The sequence below is a fragment of the Salvelinus fontinalis genome, chromosome 8, assembly GCF_029448725.1.
Source record: "Salvelinus fontinalis isolate EN_2023a chromosome 8, ASM2944872v1, whole genome shotgun sequence".
Classification (NCBI taxonomy): Eukaryota; Metazoa; Chordata; class Actinopteri; order Salmoniformes; family Salmonidae; genus Salvelinus; species Salvelinus fontinalis.
Genome location: NC_074672.1, coordinates 1347278 through 1368224, shown reverse-complemented (window position 1 = coordinate 1368224; position 20947 = coordinate 1347278). Strand labels below are relative to the sequence as shown.

The 20947-nt window shown below is 43.6% G+C and overlaps 2 protein-coding genes across 2 annotated transcripts in view; both read right to left on the bottom strand.

Moving 5' to 3' along the window:
* LOC129860349 (BTB/POZ domain-containing protein KCTD5-like) overlaps nucleotides 1-9493 on the bottom strand; it is a 43934-nt gene extending 34441 nt beyond the window's left edge. The window contains exon 1 of the mRNA XM_055930671.1: nucleotides 9187-9493. Within this exon, the coding sequence (XP_055786646.1) occupies nucleotides 9187-9408 (222 nt within the window). The 5' untranslated portion in view covers nucleotides 9409-9493. The remainder of the gene's footprint in view (nucleotides 1-9186) is intronic.
* Nucleotides 9494-9863: 370 nt separating this feature from the next.
* Nucleotides 9864-19634, bottom strand: LOC129860344 (3-phosphoinositide-dependent protein kinase 1-like). Its single transcript, XM_055930667.1, has 14 exons — nucleotides 19507-19634; nucleotides 16939-17217; nucleotides 15171-15213; nucleotides 14885-15022; nucleotides 14601-14745; nucleotides 14311-14408; nucleotides 14080-14155; nucleotides 13883-13951; nucleotides 13613-13709; nucleotides 13276-13449; nucleotides 12870-13093; nucleotides 12639-12696; nucleotides 12205-12357; nucleotides 9864-12078 (listed from the first exon to the last, which is right to left on the bottom strand). The coding sequence occupies exons 1-14, from the start codon at nucleotides 19528-19530 to the stop codon at nucleotides 11965-11967; spliced, it is 1692 nt and encodes a 563-aa protein (XP_055786642.1). The 5' UTR covers nucleotides 19531-19634; the 3' UTR covers nucleotides 9864-11964.
* Between the last annotated feature and the right edge of the window lie 1313 nt (nucleotides 19635-20947).

Below are 20947 nucleotides of genomic sequence, written 5' to 3'. Positions count from 1 at the left end.
ATGTGCGGGTGCACCGGTTAGTTGAGGTAGTATGTACATGTAGGTAGAGTTCATTAAGGTAACTATGCATAGATGGCAACAGAGAGTGGCAGTGGTGAGGGGGGCAATGCAAATAGTCTGGGTAGCCATTTTACTAGATGTTCAGGAGTCTTATGGCTTGGGGTTAAAAGTCTCTTGGATCTAGACATGGTACCGCTTGCCGTGCGGTAGCAGCGAGAACAGTCTATGACTAGGGTGACCGGGGTCTTTTTAAGGCCTTCCTCTGACACCGCCTAGTATAGAGGTCCTGGGTGGCAGGAAGCTTGGCCCAAGTGATGTACTGGGCCGTTGGCACTACCCTCTGTAGCGCCTTGCGGTCGGAGGCCGAGCATTTACCACAACAGCCAGTCAGGATGCTCTTGATGGTGCAGCTGTAGAATATTGAGGATCTGAGGACCCATGCCAAATCTTTTCAGTCTCCTGAGGGAGAATAGGTCTTGTTGTGCCCGCTTCACAACATTTACATTTACATTTAAGTCATTTAGCAGACGCTCTTATCCAGAGCGACTTACAAATTGGTGCATTCACCTAATGACATCCAGTGGAACAACCACTTTACAATAGTGCATCTAAATCTTTTAAGGGGGGGGGGGGGGCAGAAGGATTGCTTTATCCTATCCTAGGTATTCCTTGAAGAGGTGGGGTTTCAGGTGTCTCCGGAAGGTGGTGATTGACTCCGCTGTCCTGGCGTCGTGAGGGAGTTTGTTCCACCATTGGGGTGCCAGAGCAGCGAACAGTTTTGACTGGGCTGAGCGGGAACTGTACTTCCTCAGTGGTAGGGAGGCGAGCAGGCCAGAGGTGGATGAACGCAGTGCCCTTGTTTGGGTGTAGGGCCTGATCAGAGCCTGAAGGTACAACTGTCATGGTGTGCTTTGACCATGTTAGTGATGTGGATACCAAGGAACTTGAAGCGCTCAACTTGCTCCACAGTAGCCCCGTCGATGAGAATGGGGGTGGGGTGCTCGGTCCTCCCTTCCCTGTAGTCCACAATCATCTCTTTTGTCTTGATCACATTGAGGGAGAGGTTGTTGTCCTGGCACCACACGGCCAGGTCTCTGACCTCCTCCCTATAGGCCGTCTCATCATTGTTGGTGATCAGGCCTACCACTGTTGTGTCATCTGCAAATTTAATGGTGTTGGAGTCGTGCCTGGTCGTGCAGTCATGAGTGAACAGGGAGAACAGGACGGAACTGAGCACACACCCCTGAGGCGCCCCCCGTGTTGAGGATCAGCGTGGCGGATGTGCTAGTACCTATCCTTACCACCTGGGGGCAGCCCATCAGGAAGTCCAGGATCCGGTTGCAGAGGGAGGTGTTTAGTCTCAGGGTCCTTAGCTTATTGATAAGCTTTGAGGGCACTATAGGTGTTGAATGCTGAGCTGTAGTCAATAAATAGCATTCTCACATAGGTGTTCCTTTTGTCCAGGTGGGAAAGGGCAGTGTGGAGTGCAAGAGAGACTGCATCATCTGTGGATCTGTTGGGGTGGAATGCAAATTGGAGTGGGTTTATGGTTTCTGGGATGATAGTGTTGATGTGAGCCATGACCAGCCTTTCAAAGCACTTCATGGCTACAGACTTGAGTACTATGGGTCAGTAGTCATTTAGGCAGGTTAGCTTAGTGTTCTTGGGCACAGGCACTATGGTGGTCTGCTTAAAACATGTTGGTATTACAGACTGACAGGGAGAGGTTGAAAATGTCCCTGAAGACACTTGCCAGTTGGCCCAGCGCATGCTCGCAGTACACGTCCTGGTAATCCGGCTGGCCCTGCGGCCTTGGGAATGTCGACCTGTCTACATTTACATTTACATTTAAGTCATTTAGCAGACGCTCTTATCCAGAGCGACTTACAAATTGGTGCATTCACCTTATGACATCCAGTGGAACAGCCACTTTACAATAGTGCATCAGATCTTTTAAGGGGGGGGGGGGGGGCAGAAGGATTGCTTTATCCTAGGTATTCCTTGAAGAGGTGGGGTTTCAGGTGTCTCCGGAAGGTGGTGATTGACTCCGCTGTCCTGGCGTCGTGAGGGAGTTTGTTCCACCATTGGGGGGCCAGAGCAGCGAACAGTTTTGACTGGGCTGAGCGGGAAATGTACTTCCTCAGTGGTAGGGAGGCGAGCAGGCCAGAGGTGGATGAACGCAGTGCCCTTGTTTGGGTGTAGGGCCTGATCAGAGCCTGAAGGTACTGAGGTGCCGTTCCCCTCACAGCTCCGTAGGCAAGCACCATGGTCTTGTAGCGGATGCGAGCTTCAACTGGAAGCCAGTGGAGAGAGCGGAGGAGCGGGGTGACGTGAGAGAACTTGGGAAGGTTGAACACCAGACGGGCTGCGGCGTTCTGGATGAGTTGTAGGGGTTTAATGGCACAGGCAGGGAGCCCAGCCAGCAGCGAGTTGCAGTAATCCAGACGGGAGATGACAAGTGCCTGGATTAGGACCTGCGCCGCTTCCTGTGTGAGGCAGGGTCGTACTCTGCGGATGTTGTAGAGCATGAACCTACAGGAACGGGCCACCGCCTTGATGTTGGTGGAGAACGACAGGGTGTTGTCCAGGATCACGCCAAGGTTCTTAGCGCTCTGGGAGGAGGACACAATGGAGTTGTCTAAAGGTCTTACATCGGCTGCTGAGAGTATGATCACACAATCATCCGGTACAGCTGGAGACCTCATATGTTTCAGTGTTATTTGCCTCGAAGCAAGCATAGAAGTAGTTTAGCTCGTCTGGTAGGCTCGTGTCACTGGGCAGCTCTTGGCTGTGCTTCCCTTTGTAGTCTGTAATGGTTTCCAGGGCCTGCCACATCCGCGTCAGAGCCGGTGTAGTACGACTCGATCTTAGTCGTGAATTGCCGCTTTGCCTGTTTGATGGTTAGTCTGAGGGCATAGCGGGATTTCTTATAAGCTTCCGGGTTAGAGTCCCGCTGCTTGAAAGCAGCAGCTCTACCCTTCAACTAAGTGCGAATGTTGCCTGTAATCCATGGCTTCTGGTTGGGGTATGTACGTACAGTCACTGTGGGGACGACATCGTCGATGCACTTATTGATGAAGCCAATGACAGATGTGGTGTACTCCTCAATGCCATTGGAGAAATCCCGGAAAATATTTCAGTCGGTGCTAGCAAAACAGTCCCGTAGCTTAGCATCTGCTTCATCTGACCACGTGAATGATCTAGTCACTGGTGCTTCCCGCTTTAATTTGCGCTTGTAAGCAGGAGGATGGAATTATGGTCAGATTTGCCAAATGGAGGGCGAGGGAGAGCTTTGTATGCATCTCTGTGTGGAGTATAGGTGATCCAGAGTTCTTTTCCCTCTGGTTGCACATTTAACATGCTGATATTCATGTTACCTGATGAAATTGCTGTACAATATGATCTTGTTGCCATCTGATGCACATTCAGATGTCAAATCAGCACTGCAGAGCTCTCCCTGTCCTATGGCGTGCCTTGATTGTATTACTGTTGATGATATCTGGAAATGTGCATGTACACCCTGGCCCATCTACTGTTGCTAGACCCACTTGTGCTCTGATATCTGCTTCACTGATTTATGCGCTTGTAAAAGGCTGGGTTTTCTGCACATTAACACTATAGCTTACTACCCAAAATCAATCAATTGAAAGTGTGGGATCACAGCTCCAATCCAAATGTGTTGGTCATTACTGAGATGTGGTTAAGGAAGAGTGTTTTGAATACTGATGTTAACCTTTCTGGCTATAACCTTTTTCAGCAAGACAGATCTTCCTGGGGTGGGGGGAGTGGCAATCTCTACCAAGGATCACCTTCAGTGCTCGGTTGTCTCCACCAAGTCTCTCCCCAAACAATTTGATTTGCTGGTTTTAAGCACTAAACTATCAAATAGCTCTTTGTTGACTGTTGCAGGGTGCCATCGTCCTCCATCAGCACCAGCATGTACCCTACCTGCCCTAAGCGCTCTCCTGGCCCTTTACACAAAGTCAATTTTTCCTGCTTGGTGACCTAAATTGGGCCATGCTTAAACCACCTGTCCAAGTCCTAAAGCAATGGGACTTCCTAAATCTATCTCAGATTATCACCAATCCCACAAGGTATGACTACAAAACACCCAGAAAAGGATAACATCAAGGAGAGTAGCCTCACAAATAATGCTGATAACACCAGACTAGTACCTTTCTGTAATGACCTTAGAGATCACTGTTTTACAGCCTGTGTTCGAAATGGCTGCTCAGTGAAACGGCCCGTCCTGGTTTGTCATAGACGCTTGCTAAAAAACTTTCATGAGCAAGCCTTCATGACCTGGTCGCTGTAAATTGGTAAAGAATCAGCTAACCCCAAAAAGTTATAGAAAACGGTTAAAGACCTGGAGAACAAACCCTCCAGCAAACCCTCTAGCTGCCCATGTCCCTTAATGTTGATGTGGTTATTACTGACAAGAAGCACATGGCTGAGCGCTTTAAAATCACCACTTCATTAAGTCAGGATTCTTATTTGACTCAGCCATTCCTCCTTGGCCGTCCAACATTTCCTAATCTCCCACCCCTTCTAATGCGACTATCCCCAATGCTTCTCCCTCTTTTTCCCCTTACAAAGTTTCTCCCTGCAGGCAGTCACTGAATCCATGCTAAAGGAGCTCCTTAACTTGACCCCCAAAAAAACATCTGGGTCAGATGGTTTAGAACCTTTCTTCTTTAACGTTGCTGCCCCTATCGTCGCCAAGCCTGTCTCTCCTTTCTGGGGAGGTTCCCATTGCTTGGAAGGCAGCCACAGTTCATCCTTTATTTAAAAGGGGGAGATCAAGCTAATCCTAACTGTTACAGGCCTATTTCTGTTTTGCCCTGTTTATCAAAAGTGTTGGAAAAACTTGTCAGTAATCAACTGACTGGCTTTCTTGATGTCTATAGTATTCTCTCTGGTATGCAATCTGGTTTCCGCTCAGGTTATGGATGTGTCAGTGCAACCTTAAAAAATGTCCTCAATGACGCAACCATTGCCCATGATTCTAAGCAATATTGTGCTGCTATTTTTGACTTGGCCAAAGCTTTTGATACAATAGACCATTCCATTCTTGTGGGCCGGCAAAGGCGTATTGGTGTCTCTGAGGGGTCTTTGGCCTGGTTTGCTAACTACCCCTCTCAAAGAGTGCAGTGTATAAAGTCAGGAAATCTGCTGTCTCAGCCACTGCCTGTCACCAAGGGAGTACCCCAAGGCTTAATCCTAGCTCCCACGCTCTTCTCGATTTACATCAACAACATAGCTCAGGCAGTAGGAAGCCCTATCACCCATTTATATAAAGATAGTCTTATACTCAGCTGGCCCCTCCCCAGATTTTGTGTTAAATGCTCTACAACAAAGTTTGTGTCCAACAAGCTCTCTACCCTTAATCTTGTTCTGAACACCTCCAAAACAAAGGTCATGTGGTTTGGTAAGAAGAATGCCCCTCTCCCCACAGGTGTGATTACTCCCTCGGAGGGTTTAGAGCTTGAGGTAGTCACCTTATACAAGTACTTGGGAGTATGGCTAGACGGTACACTGTCCTTCTCTCAGCACATATCAAAGCAGCAGGCTAAAGTTACATCTAGCCTTGGTTTCCTCTATCGTAATCGCTCCTCTTTCACCCCAGCTGCCAAACTAACCCTGATTCAGATGACCATCCTACCCATGCTAGATTACTCTCGAGCGGTTAGATGTTCTTTACCATTCGGCCATCAGATTTGCCACCAATGCTCCTTATAGGATACATCACTGCACTCTATACTCCTCTGTAAACTGGTCATCTCTGTATACCCGTCGCAAGACCCACTGGTTGATGCTTATTTATAAAAACCCTCTTGCCTCACTCCCCCCCTATCGGAGATATCTACTGCAGCCCTCATCCTCCACATACAACACATGTCCTGTCAGTCACATTCTGTTAAAGGTCCCCAAAGCACACACATCCCTGGGTCGCTCCTCTTTTCAGTTCTCTGCAGCTAGCGACTGGAACGAGCTTCAACAAACACTCAAACCGGACCATTTTATCTCAATCTCTTCATTCTAAGACCCAGTCACGGACACTGACAGTTGTGGCTGCTTTGTATGACGTATTGTTGCGTCTACCTCCTTGCCCTTTGTACCATGTTTTGTCCTGCTACCATGTTATGCTGCATTGTCATGCGTTTCTATGTTGTCGTCTTCAGTCTCTTTATGTAGTGTCACCTCTCGTTGTGATGCGTGTTTTGTCCTATATTTATATTGTATTTATTTTATTCCCAGGCCCCTCGTCCCCGCAGGATGCCTTTTGGTAGGCCTTTATTGTAAATAAGTTGTTCTTAACCGACTTGCCTAGTTAAATAAAATTTAAAGTAGTTGCCTTTGTAACAAAAACAAACAGACTTGCTAGTTTAGCTAATCAGTGCAAGCTTGCCATTATGAACATCGAATTCAACAGTGCCAATAATATTTTTAATTCAAAAGCAGCTCAATAGAAAATCTATTTTAGACAAAATATATTGCTAAAATAACACCTTCTAGCTAACTAGGCAAGTCAGTTAACTTCTTGCCGCACGGATCCCTTTAGCGGGATCATTTTCGTAAACAACCGCTGAATTTCCAGAGCGCCAAATTCAAAAATATTACAAAAAATATTTATAATCATGCAATCACAAGTGAAATATACCAAAACACAGCTTAGCTTGTTAATCCACCTATCGTGTCAGATTTTGAAAATATGCTTTACAGCAAAAGCAATCCAAGCGTTTGCGAGTTTTTCAATCACTAGACAAAACAATAAGAACAGCTAACATGGTCACAAAAGTCAGCAAAGCAATAAAACTAATCGCTTACCTTTGATAATCTTTGGATGTTTGCACTCACGAGACTCCCAGTTACACAATAAAAGTTCGATAAAGATTGGTTTTATAACCAAAAACCGCCATTTGGTTTGTGCGTTATGTTCAGAAAACCACAGGCTCGTTCCGGTCCTGAAAGGCAGACAAATTCCAAAAAGTATCCGTAATGTTCGTAGAAACATGTCAAACGTTTTTTTATAATCAATCCTCAGGTTGTTTTTAACATACATAATCGATCATTTTTCAACCGGACGGTAACCTATTCAATTAAAGAGAGAAAAAAAATGTCGAACTCCATCTCGGGTGCAGGAACTAATCAAAGGTCACCTGACGCGTTTTGAAAAATCTCACTCATTTTTCAAAATAAAAGCTTGAAACTATGTCTAAAGCCTGGTCACAGCCTGAGGAAGCCACAGGAAATGGAATCTGGTTGATACCCCTTTAAAATTGAGGAGCAGGCAACGGAATAGGGGTTTTTCCAAATAAAAAGCACTTCCGGGTTGTTTTTCCTCAGGTTTTCGCCTGCAAAATCAGTTCTGTTAGACAATATTTTGACAGTTTTGGAAACTTGTTTTTTCTATCCTAATCTGTCAATTATATGCATATTCTAGCATCTGGACCTGAGAAATAGTCTGTTTACCTTGGGAACGTTATTTTTCCAAACAAAAAATTCTGCCCCTAGCTGAAAGAAGTTAAGAACAAATTCTTATTTGCTATGACAGCCTACACCGGCCAAACCCGGATGCCGCTGGGCCAATTGTGCGCCGCCCTATGGGACTCCCAATCACGGCTGGTTGTGATACAGCCTGGAATTGAACTAGGGAGTCTGTAGTCGTGAAAATGCAGTGCCTTAGCCCGCACCGCCACTCAGGAGCACCAAGGGGGTGTGGTATAGGGCCAATATACCACAGCTAAGGGCTGTTCTCATATATGACACAACAAAGAGTGCCTGGATACAGCCTTTAGCAGTGGTACATTGGCAATATACCACAAACCCGGAGGTGCCTTATTGTTATTATCAACTGATTACCAATGTAATTAGACCAGTAAAAATAACTTGTCATACGTGCAGTATACGGTCTGGTATATCAGCCAATCTGCAGTCGGGGCTTGAACCACCCAGTTTATAAAGGGAAATAATGCACTTCAATCCAATCAGAAACAAGTATTCAACAAAGCCATGGTACTCAGAGTGCGCTCTGGGCTTTCAGAACGCACACTGGAAGCTCTAGCCGAGAAGTAGGGTTTATCCGAGCGTTCTGACCTCACAACTGCAGTCAAGCACTCAAGCTAACTGGCTAACATTGGCTAGCTACTTCCAGACAAAATGAGAACACCTCACTGACCATTTTACTCGCCCTAGAAGAGCTGGTTAGGCTGTTTTCATATTATCCAGAGCGTTGGTGACTAACTGTGCTGCTGGCGACAATTTAATTACGCTTTTTTTTGCCGACGTTTACTGACAGCCGCCATATTCAACGAGTGTTGAGCGTTCATAAATGCATCATTTATTCTGCGCTCTGACGAGAGTGCTCTAGTAGTTAGCCAGAGCGAATTTACGAACTCACAAATGTAAAAGTGTATTACTTGGCAGCGCTTGCCGGTATAGCTAGCTAACATAAAAGTATTTAGAAAACATTAGCAAGAATTGACATCAAACGGAGAACGTGTTCAGCAGAAATAAATATACACAATATGTAAAAACCAGTTCCTCCCACGAAAGGTCGATCATCTCGAAAACTAAAGCAGCGATAGCTTACTATGGCCCACCACCTATTACCAGACTTGGTCTGAATCCCCCAGTATCCTCAATACAAACTGATCATGGTCACAGAGACAAAAAGGACACATTTAATTTTGCCACTGAAAATACATAGTGCAAGAAGTTAACGTTAATTACCAATTTGGAGTTTAAAATGTGATAATAATTACGTGTTGTAGAACGCTAGTAGGAACAAATTCTTTACAATGTGGTGCTATCTGCACTAGTTAGCTAACGTAGCCAACCGTACTTACTAGTGAACCGGGGTATCTGGGCCCGGTTACCCAGAAACATAAGGGTAAGATCTTAACTTTAAAATGCTTTTGTGTAAACGGGCCCAGATCTGTTGCTGGTTACCTAACAGGCTAACGATACTACTGTAACTAGCTAGCAGGACGTCGTTTGACATCTGTCGTGTCGGCATCGGGGATTAGTAAACTAGCAGTTTTATAGTTGGCCTTAAAATATAACTTTTTACCGCATTATATAGCTACTTACATTTGATTTGAAGACACCCTATGCCCACCCACACAGACATATTCACACACGAGACCCGGAGAAGGCTAGCACGGCTAACATTAACTTAGCTACCTTATCAGAGTCGAGGTCGGGGTCAGCCTGGCTCAGTCGGTACAGAAATGATTTCGGATCTCGGCACAGCGTCTGTCGTGTTGTTGAGAAATAGGTTCCCCCCACGTTCAAGCGAACCCATTTGGAAGCCCCGTTACTGGTTGACTGGGGCTTTTCCCAGAGAGAATGAGTCAAACACCTCCGATAAACGGAACCACAAGTATCGGCGCTGTTTTCTGCCATCCCCTCTTCTCTGCCCTCCGGTATGACTGAGGCTGTTACAGGAAACCTCTCCTCTTCAGTTAAGTAGGCTGTCTCCACTCCATCCACAGGCGCTACCACTCCTTTCCCTCCACCTACTAGCTGCCTACCCCTCCACTTTATCAACAATAACAGAATATGCATTGGGCCAAAATCAGAATTATTTCAGACATATAAAATATGACAAAACGCATAAAATCCCTATCATATTTATATTGTAAAAAAATATGTTTACACGACATTAAAATCAGATGGATACAGTATAACTAGTTATGATTGACCCGCTAGCCCTGTTGGAATGGTAATGCACTTTCTTACAAGCCTTTTATATTGTATAAATTTAACACTATGCAGAAAACTGATGGAAAGATACATTTGTAATGTTGTTTCAGCAGTCATGTATTATGTCAGGTTGTAACAGAAGACAGGAGGCATGGTATTATTGTATGCCTAAATCCCTACATGCTTTAATTACTGGACTACCAAGCATTACGTGGAAAATTCATCATTCAACAACTACTGACCTAGCGCACAAACAATCAGAGAGAATGAACAGAATCATTAAATTATCAGAAATATGATTAAATCACTGAGCAAATAGAAAATGTATATGATATAGTAAGAAAAAAGCTGTAAAATATTATAGTTTACAATAATTATTCACATTCAAAGGCTTTACATCTCAATACATACACAACATGGCCCCTGAACATGACTTCAATCCAAATATGATTCATATATTAGAATTTAAATAACACAGAATGAACTAGAGGCTAAACAATAGCCATCAAATAACCTTATACAAGAATAAAAATACAAAAACTGTATCCTAATATCATTGCATTACTTGCTTCAGATTTCAATAATACATCGTCTGTACATCACAGTTCTAGTCGGTTACAAACCAGGTAGAATATTACATACACAATGTAACCGACTTGCCACCCAACTTGATTTAAAAAAAAAATTCTAACAAGAGAGAAGCAAACACTTTCTATAGTGTTTCCTTACTTTAGAGACAGATACAGCAATTTCATCTTATTTGGATCAGATACCCTTTAGTTAATGTTCAAGCAAGTTCAGCCAAGCCAGAGGCTATTATTCACCTGCTCCAGTCACACACACAGACTAAGAGCTGGAGGAATATCTCTCGAGAGGACCTTAAGGTAATGTCAGAATTTAAAGTATTACTATTATAAATCTCTCTCTAAAAAAAAAGAGAGAAATTCAAATCGATCGACACATATTGGGCCAGGTGTCATGTTGTAGAAAAATGACAGGGACATTCCTAATGAACCTTGATAACCCAACGAGGCAAAGCTGACAACTTTCCCTGGGACTACAGCTGTACTGTGATTGCTTCCAAGAAATGATAGTATAGTATTGTGGATGTAACTCTTGAAGCTTTCATTATCGCCAAAGATGTTCATAATGGGGTGGTCAGCATTCTGTTGTTTTAAACAGGACACACTGAAGATTAACCGTCAATCCCACCAAATAAAACAAAAATCATTCAAACCACAAAGAAATAGCCAGTGAATGGTAAAGAACAGCCAAATAATTCAATATTATCTATGGTTGCCAATGCAATCAAAATACCCACCTTAACTTTAATAAAACTATATCTCCAGTGCCCTGGGAGAGAAGCAGACAATGCTAAACTAAAAAATGTCCGTGCAGGAAAGCTAAGCGAGTCTTATGATAAGAGTACAAGCTAGTGGCATGTTCACCCACCCCCTATTTGCAATGTAATGGTTTACTATTAGGGACTGTCCTCACAGTCTCAGTGTATGGAGAACCCACGCTGAAGCAATTGAGTGCTATTCATATCTATGCCTCACTTTGGAGACCAGCGCTCTGCCCTGAAACATTAACATACAGACCCAAACCGGACTGCAAACAGTAAGTACCAAGAGCATTGAGAACCAATTCATATATACACTATGTGGACAATGGGGGCCTGACAAAAATATACTTTATTGGGTAAGCACCTGGTTGCAGTGTGATACTGAACCAGGCACTAGTCTATAGTGCGTGTGTCGAGTTCAGGTAAAATTACAGAGGGATACAATGTTGGATTAGGATCTGGATTGAGTATCATACTGTATTGGGATAAACTCTAGTGTACGAGCAATGCTGGATTGTGTTTTGTTATGGTTGAAGGAAACCAGCCCGTGCACTGAGATGGTCTTAATGGTACCTACACCAGTGAAATTCTACAAAGCCTATCCTCTCTCTTACCCCTGCAGAATGTATAAAATGCCGATGTGCATGGAAGCAGTAATCATCCACATGAAAAAAAAATCATTTAAAAGCCACACAGAGCACAAAGAACAAGCAAAGCAACCCTGAATCCCATGGTCTTTTTTTCCTATTGGTTCTGCTCATTTCAGAAAAGGAAAATAAACAAGGTCTAGATGCCAGCGTCTCTAAAAGAGTTTGTTTACATTGCGGTGATGAAGGGCACTAAAGAGGATGTTACTCTGCGATTGGCCTCAGAGCTTGGAGGAAGGAGTGGCCGCAGGAGTAACTGCTCTCCTATAGGCCAGGATTCTGGTGCTTGTGGTAGATCTTTCTCCACACTTCCTGGATCTTCTTACACCACTTGTCAGCGTTTCCACTGGGATCCATCAGATAGTATGTTCGATTGGGCTGTAAACAAACCACGCCAAAGATTAAATAAAAACATCCAAAGCTGAGGTTATGTAATAATGTTAGTTTGAAATATGATTCAGCCATTCGTGTCATCAATAAGCGTTAATTGTAGTTCACAATTACCGTGTGGACAAAGAAGGTCTTAAAGTTCTTGGCCTCTGGGCGCAGCTCGGGGGACCAGGGGATCTCCCCCTTCAGGACCTTGTTGACAGGGTCCACGTAGTACAGGTGTGGCCCTTCAGTAAGGAGCAGCTGCCTCCGCCGAGCAAACAGACCCTGCAATGGAGTCATGAGACGTGGCATGAGATGAGCACCAGAGGGAGCTAGTGCCAAGTGTAATGTTCCACACCAGAGGTGGAATTCCCCTTAGCTGCTGACCTAGGATCAGCTTTCTTCAACTCTAACAAGTGAAACTATATACAAACATTGCTCCTCATTGTCAACAACTAAGAATTAGGTAAGTCAAATAAGACTACTTTTATGAACTTATTTACTTTGAGTTAAAAACTGAGATGTGGTGTAAAATATTCAATACCACTGGTTTGGCTTCCACTCACCTTCCGTTTATCTACTGGGCCCATTTTCAGGATCAAATTATTCTCAACAAACTGGTGCCTGTGTAAGTCAATGTAAGGGTTACGAGCAAGTACTTCCAAGCAAATAAAAGCAAAGTGATGTAAACAAAGTCTTTACAAAACGCTCAAAATACCAATTCAACATCAAATTCTCATGGTCAATGCAAATGAAACAAATGTGAATAGGAGAGAGTGCTTCAGAATGGGGCTTACCAGGGGTTCCTACTGGTCTGTTTTTCCAGCAGCAGCTGCTTCTCCTCCTCAGAGAACAGCAAGTCCAGCTCAAACGAGTTGTTGTCCAGGTCATGGATGTACTGCTCGATGTTGCTGCTGGACCTCTGTGGCGCTGGGGGAATGGTCTCAGGCGTGGAGAGCGAGTGGGACGAGCTGGACTGGGCCACCTGCATGCTGCTAAACTGGCTCAGGAGGTCATCGTACTGGGGAAAGACAGGAGATGTGGGCAGAAGGTAGTAAAGTTGGTTTAAAGCATGGGCTTTTGCATGGCACAAAGATATGGATCCCTTGATGAACAGGATTCTTGAAAAATCATCACAAGCCACAATGACATGGAGGCCCGTTTAATTTTGCCATGTTCAATGTATGTGTGGAAGTGTCTCACGTTTCCATAGCAGTCCTCGTCGTCCTCGGACATGGCTGGCAGGTATGGAGTGAGCTTGGGGGGCGTCTGCACATGGAGGTCTCCCCAAGAGATGGTCTCGAAGAACGGGTGTCCCCTCAGGGGTTCGTACCCTCCCATATCCTCGCAACCAATCCTCTTGGAGGGGTCCAGCGACTGAGAGACAGAAACACGTTCACTTACCCAAAGCCTTCAACTCTTACTACAACTAACTAAACCAGTGTGTGGATGATTGAGAGATACACCATAATATGCATCCTCGTCTGCAGTGCTGATATTACAGAATTACACTGAGTATATTGATGAAAACATGACCTACCAAAAGATGTTCAACGAGATCCTTAGCTTTGGGAAAGAACTTCTCAGGGAATTCATACTCCAGCTTGATTATCTTCTGGAATATTAGGTACTCGTTTCTGGTCCAAAGTAAGCACAGAAGTCATGAGGGGGGGAAGGAAGCCAGAGAAAGGACAGTGAGTGAAGTGGAGGTAAGAGCAACCCCATAAAACATAATATCCAGATAAGCCTATCACAGAAGCTAAAACAAAAAGGTGAAAGAGGCCAAGAGCAGCCATCGTGCTCTACTTACCCAGCTCTGAAGGGTGGTAGCCCAGCCACTAGCTGATAAATTATGCATCCCAATGCCCAGAGGTCAGAGCTAAAACACACAACCAGTTGATATCAATATAATATCCTATCAGAGAACGACAGACATTCACTAACTGCATGGGCAAATAATGCATTGGCACAACACTCAAAGGTTCTCAATTGTAGAGTCCCAGTTACCTCTTGCAGGCCGATTTCTCTGTCAGCAGCTCTGGAGACACGTACTGTGCAGTTCCTACAAAGGAGTTTGCTCTTGCTGCAAAACAACAAGGGTATTAACATGACAACACACTCAACTTGAGACTGATCAAATGTGTGCATTAAAAGTAAGAACATCATAGAATTGTGGAATGTTCAGGTAGAAATAAATCGCAATGAATGCTTCATGTTGATAAAAGTCTATACATGTACCTTGTTTGCCATCTGAAGATAACTGCTTTGCTGTTCCAAAGTCTGTTATTTGGATGTGCATGTCTTCGCTCAGTAAAATGTTCTCAGGTTTAAGGTCTCTGAAAGACAAAAAAGGAACGTAGTCAACCTACATTTTCAAAAAGGGATAATTTGTGTAAAAAGTGGCAGCAAGTTTAAGTCACCTTATTTATATAAATGGACATTAATAAAACTTGATAATCAGGAAATATATTCAACTACGATAACTTGTAACATATCATTACAGATATACCGGTTCTGACATTACTTACCTGTGAATTATCCCCTTCTCGTGCAAATATTCTAATGCACAAACAATTTCAGCCGAGTAGAATCTAGTGCAGGTCTCATCAAAAGAACCGATTTTGCGAATATATTTCAAAAGCTCTCCATTCTTAGCATAGCTAAGGCCAAAATCTAATAGCAAGTTAAGGAAAACTACACATCTCAAAGGAAATAATAAACACAAGAAAACATGTTTAGCATACAACTAAAACAAGATACGTTGCTAAACAAGTTGGTGATGCAGTCATCATTGTCTGTTTTTAAAGGATACACAACTTTTCATCATCTTGAAATGTAAAGTACAGTTTGACGAAAAATGGATGATCTAGGTTCGACATCACATCCCTTTCTCTTTTCACGTACTGCGCCTTGTTCTCCTTCATAATATATCGCTTCTCCAAAATCTTTACTGGAAGAGAAAATGTACAAGTAAAGTTGAGGGTAAATACCGCACAAAAGACAAAGGGATAAACAGCAACTTCACACTAATGACAATCCGTAAAAACAAGTACGACACATGGAAGCCAAGTTCTTTTAATGCCGAAATTACAACTTACTTGCATATTCTTTTGCCGTTGCACGTTCTCTTGCAAGGACAACCTATAAAACATATTTTTTTTAAGACTTCATTCAGAAAGTATCCAAACCTTAAATTTTCCCACATTTTGTTATGTTACAGCCTTACTGTAAAATTGATTCAAATGTTTTCCCCCCAATCTATACACAATACCCCATAAAGACAAAGTAACAACAAGTTTTGAAATCCTTGCAAAACCCCCCCCCCCTGGAAATATCACACTTACATAAGTATTCAGACCGTTTACTCAGTACTTTGTTGAAGCAACTTAGGCAGCGATTACAGCCGAGTCTTATTAGGTATGACGCTACAAGCTTGGCACAACTGTATTTGGGGAGTTTCTCCCATTCTTCTCAAGCACTGTCAGGTTGAATGGGGAGCGTCGCTGCACAGCTATTTTCAGGTCTCTCCTGAGATGTTCGATCGGGTTCAAGGCTCTGGCTGGCCACAAGGACATTCAGAGACTTGTCCCAAAGCCATTGCTGTATTGTCTTGGCTGTTTGCTTAGGGTCATTGTCCTGTTGGAAGATGAACCTTCACCCCAGTCTGAGGTCCGGAGCGCTCTGGAGCAGGTTTTCAACAAGGATATCTGTACTTTGCGCCGTTTATCTTTCCCTCGATCCTGACTAGTCTCCCAGTCCTTGCCGCTGAAAAACATCCCCACAGCATGATGCTGCCACCACCATGCTTCACTGTGGGGATTGTGTCAGGTTTCCTCCAGACGTGATGCTTGGTTTCATTGGGCCAGAGAATCTTGTTTCTCATGGACTGAGAGTCCTTTTGGCAAACTCCAAGTGGGCTGTCATGTGCCTTTTACTGAGGAGTGGCTTCCGTCTGGCCAATAACATAAAGGCCTGAAAGTTGGAGTGCTGCAGAGATGGTTGTCCTTCTGGAAGGTACTCCCACCTCCACAGAGGAACTCTAGAGCTTTGTCAGATTGACCATTGAGTTCTTGGCCGTTCTCCACCAATTGCTCAGTTTGACCAGACGGACAGCTTTAGGAAGAGTCTTGGTGGTTCCAGACTTCTTCAACTTAAGAATTATAGATGCCACTGTGTTCTTTGGGACCTTCAATGCTGCATAAATGTTTTTGTACCCTTCCACAGATCTGTGCCTCGACACAATCATGTATCGGCGCTCTCCGGACAATTCCTTCGACCCCATGGCATGGTTTTTGCTCTGACATGCACGTTCAACTGTGGGACCTTATATAAAAAGGTGTGTGCCTTTCCAAATCATATCCAATCAATTGAATTTACCGCAGGTGGACTCCAATCAAGTTGTAGAAACATCTCAAGGATGATCAATTGAAACAGGATGCACCTGAGCTCAATTTCAAGTCTCATAGCAAAAGGTGCGAATAGTTACGTAAATAAAGCATTCTTATTCAATTATACATTAGCAAAAATTACAAAATTTCTATTGTGTGTAGGATATTTTTTAAGTCAATTATAGAATTAGGCTGTAACAAAATGTGGAAAAATTTAAGGGGTCTGAATACTTTCCGAATGCACTGTACATTGTTATTAGAAAATATATTTCTACAACTCACTCAGTAGACAACTTCATCCCCATAGTAAATGATGTGCCAGGTTAAATTAAATTCCATTGAAACTACTCAGTCATTCCTGATCAACTAGCATGAATTGAAGATGAGTCACTGGAGTATATGACCACAAGAATGCTTGCAGGTAACAACACCTATCTAGGGCTAATTCATAACTGAAATGGAATGCTGGTCTGCTTACGGTTGAGAAGGAGCCCTCTCCCAGTATCTTGCCGAATTTGAAGTCCTCTGGCCTCTTCTTGCGCGGCTGAGGGGCCTGCTGTGCCCGGAGCTCGGCGCCCAGGCTGGCAGGTTTTCCCGGGGCCCGGGACTCAGAGGTGGGGCCCTCCATGCTGGTACAGTGGCTGCTACTTGCGCCTGGGATGGCAAGTGGCGAGCAGGAGTCAGGCTGATTTCTTACCATTGATGGATGTGGGCAGGAACAGATGACCACGCTGGATTGAATGGGCACAACATCATACTGTATGGGAGAGGTGGGGGCATTAGGTGACATTACTACTAAAAGATAAGGTGAACGGGTAGAGGAAAGTACTGGGCATAATTGTCTAGACTTGTCTTCATTTAACGTTAGGTTGTCATTCTGGCATTACCCTGTCCCTAAACTCTGGGTACTTTGAAAAAACATTGAGGAAACATCTAGGCTATGCCATGTTCAGTCAGACAGTCCTTTAAGAATGTAGGTGTGAACAAAAAGTTCAAGCTCTGCTCTCTGGAGGGACTGAGGGCCCCATGAGGAGGCAGGCTTACTCAAGCTACACATGTGCAGGAAATGCGGAACACATTTCGGTTGAATGCATTCAGTTGTGCAACTGGCTAGGTATCCCCTTTCCCCCCCTACCAAACCGTCAACATGTGCATGAGGGAATATAATAAAGACATGTTCTCTCGCATAGAGTCTAAACTACTTTAAACCCCACTGCCAGGGCTACAATTGCCATAGCACCTTTGAGTCATCCTTCATGTTGTTTCCAATTTTATGTCTGGTAGGTGTTTGAAAACAAATCACTGCCTCTCTCTTGACAATAACTGGCAGGGCTCCCAGCCCAAGTAAGAGCAGCACATGTTTTGAGAATTGAGATGGGAAGTTGAGGGGAAAGAATAGCTGTGGGGGGCTTGGGCATATATTTAACCTGACTGAATATTATATTCTATGTACAACCTATGGCATGTTCCACTCCAGACAATATATGCTTAGTTGAGGATGAGGCAAAACGTCAACGTATTAATTTAACAATGTGGACATTCAGCCTTGAATCTAGCTATTTAAGTTTAATCATGACCAGTAAGTGACCTCATACCTTATGTTCACTATTGAGCAATTTAACAACTCGGTGTGGAGATGAATCTTGGACAAAACAACGTGAAGTAGATTGTTTTTAAATTCAGGACCCAAACCTTTCCCTGGATGAAAAATCCCATTTACGTCCTTAGACACCATATACTCAAGTTTGACGATGCATTTTTTTTTTTTTTTTAATAAATTACAGACAATATTAACAAAGTTGATTGACTGGTAAACAAATAAAATATATTATGTGGTGCCTTTTCCGCTAGCAAGTAACTACATGGCATCATGTCGTTAACTAATGTTTAGCATTAGCATTGGCTAACAGCTTGTGAATGTGAGTAAGGACGCCAACGCAAAAAAATAGGTGGTTTCTTTTAGTGAGCAGCAAGCGTCACGAATTGTTAGCAAGCCAGTCCCTCTTAAAAATTACATTAAAACACACGTACGATTCAAACACCAACCATCGGCCAAAAGCTTTCAATTCTGAATGCACTGCCAAAATATTAAACTGAGGTAGTTAACTAACGTTAGCTGGTTACCGTCATAGGCCTGGGAAATTAGAAGCTAGGTAGCTACCTAACGTAGGTCTTTAGCTAGCCAGTTTAGGAAACGAGATTGTTTGTCAAACACCGTCAGGTGAAATCTCGAGTTAGCCAAAGGTAGTCGTCCACGAGTAATTGTTATCGGTAAACTAGCTAACGTTAGCTTGCTTACGTTACATCATGTTGATTAGAACATGTAGCTAGCTGGGGATGCAACTTCACGGGAAAGTATCAGCAGTCTGCTAGCAACTAACGTTGTCTTGTTAGCATCCTCGGATAATTCTATAGCTGAAGCGTCAGGTAAGTTACTGTATTATACAACAAGTTAGCTTGCTAAAGTAGCTAATGATGATTGTAAGTTGACACAGCTAACTTAAAGTCCTAATAGTAATAATTTAGTACAATAGCCATGTAAAGTACTAACAGTAGCTACCTAGATATGAAGTTACTAGCCAAATACCTAGATAGTAAACTAGTGTATAAATGTAAATAACGTTAATGTATACATACATTTGTTCGCAATCCATTATCACAGGGTAGCGACGAATATTGTTAGCCAGTTAAAGTTTCTAGCTAGCGTCGACGTTACGTTAACTACGTTAAGAGTAACCGCCAAGTTGGCTTGCTGGCTAGGCAGTTGACGTTACATTGGCTAGTTAACGTTAATTAATTACCAGGAATTTCGACTCACGTTAGCGACCTAGCATGCTACCTGGTTGCTAGATAACTTAATCGACAGACTTTGCGCGTTGCTAACGTTAAGCTAGGTAGCTAATGCGTTAGTCAGAGGTCCTCTTACCGCTGTTTGGAAATGAGGGCCTAACAGTAACACATCGAAAATGTTGTCTAACTGCCGCCATACAATACATATTGGGCAACGGCTTCACATTGACATTTTGATGAACGCTGCAATACTCACAATTTGACTTGTGGCCCTTGCCATGGAAGTTCCCCTCGATTATTTATTTGGAATAAAATAATTACAGAACCTCCAATAATGGCTGCCTCTGCGCCTTCATTTTCCAACTGTGACGTCGTTCCACAACAATGTTACCAAAGACAGTCCCGTATGAAGATATGCAGAAACTGCTTCTCCAATAGAAATCCCTCAAACGTGTAGGCGATGTCATTGCGACGTTAGATAGCATAGCTCATGCGCAATAAAACGTCATCGGGTCTAACGGTCGTGTCGCGCCGAACTGCGCATCTGCAGGCCGTCTAACGAAAGGTACTCACTCCTTCGATATAAAGTGTATTTTTCGTCCAAAATTAAAACGTGTCAGTTTGTTACTTTCACGAGGTTGTAGTGATGGCAGGTTCAGCTGTTTAAGATATTTTCTCTAATCTAGGTTTTGCCTTTAGAATTTGAGAACGAATTTTCACTTCTCCCTTTGCCTTGCAAAAAACCCTAGTCCGGTCTGTTGAGTCTGCTTCCCGACGCGTTCCTGTAAATATCGCGATGTTTCGCCTGAGTTTGAAAAGTATGTGACGTTCCTCAAGATGCTTTTAACTAATCCCACAAAGAAGGGAGAGGATCGGAGAGGTCGGTTGTCCACAAAGCGGCAAACGGGACCGAGGTATAAATTGGGTTGGACGGAGAGCGTGGACACCTCAGCGGAAATGGGGTCCCTAGAGAAAGCAAGAACAAGATGGTTGTCAGGAGTAGTACAGTATTATCATAAGCACATGTATACTTGGAAAACGGAGGATTGAAAGGAGGGGAAAAAGAGAGGGAGAGGAGGTCTAAGAGAGAAAGGGAAGACGAGGGTGAGCTTGAGTCTGATAAAAATGGTTGGAAAAAAGAGATGGTTTGTTAAAGAAGAATGGTAGAAAGTGTAAGCAGAGGGAGATGAAGACAGGAGGAGAAATGGAAGTGAATGAGGGGGAAGTATCGGAGGTGGTAAGTGTGAAGTTATCGGAGATCGAGGTATGCACCGAGGGTCAGGATAAAGATGAGTCTGTTACAGTAGGAGTGAAGTTAATAGAAAAAGTGGACTTTTGCCTTTGGCTGATCCATTTGTGGTTTCAAGGTGGGTGAAAATAGTTGGGTAATGTGGAATCGGTTAAGGTAACCAGAAGTGGTCTATTGATAATTGTTTGTGTTTCTGTTGGTCAGAAGGAGAATGCGCTTGGAGTAAAACAAATGGGGTAAGAAAAGTGTATTGTTTCGCTCTCAAGAAAAGGGCACCAATGAAAGGAGTGATGAGTGGGGTAGCAGTAAATATAAAAGTTGACCAGCTGAGGGGAAAGATTCCCGGTGTATGTGATGCTCGTCGCATCACGCAGACAGGGTGGAGAAACAGAAGAGTCATTGTCTGTTCTTTTGAGTTTTGAAGTTGAGTCTTTGCCCGACAAAATTA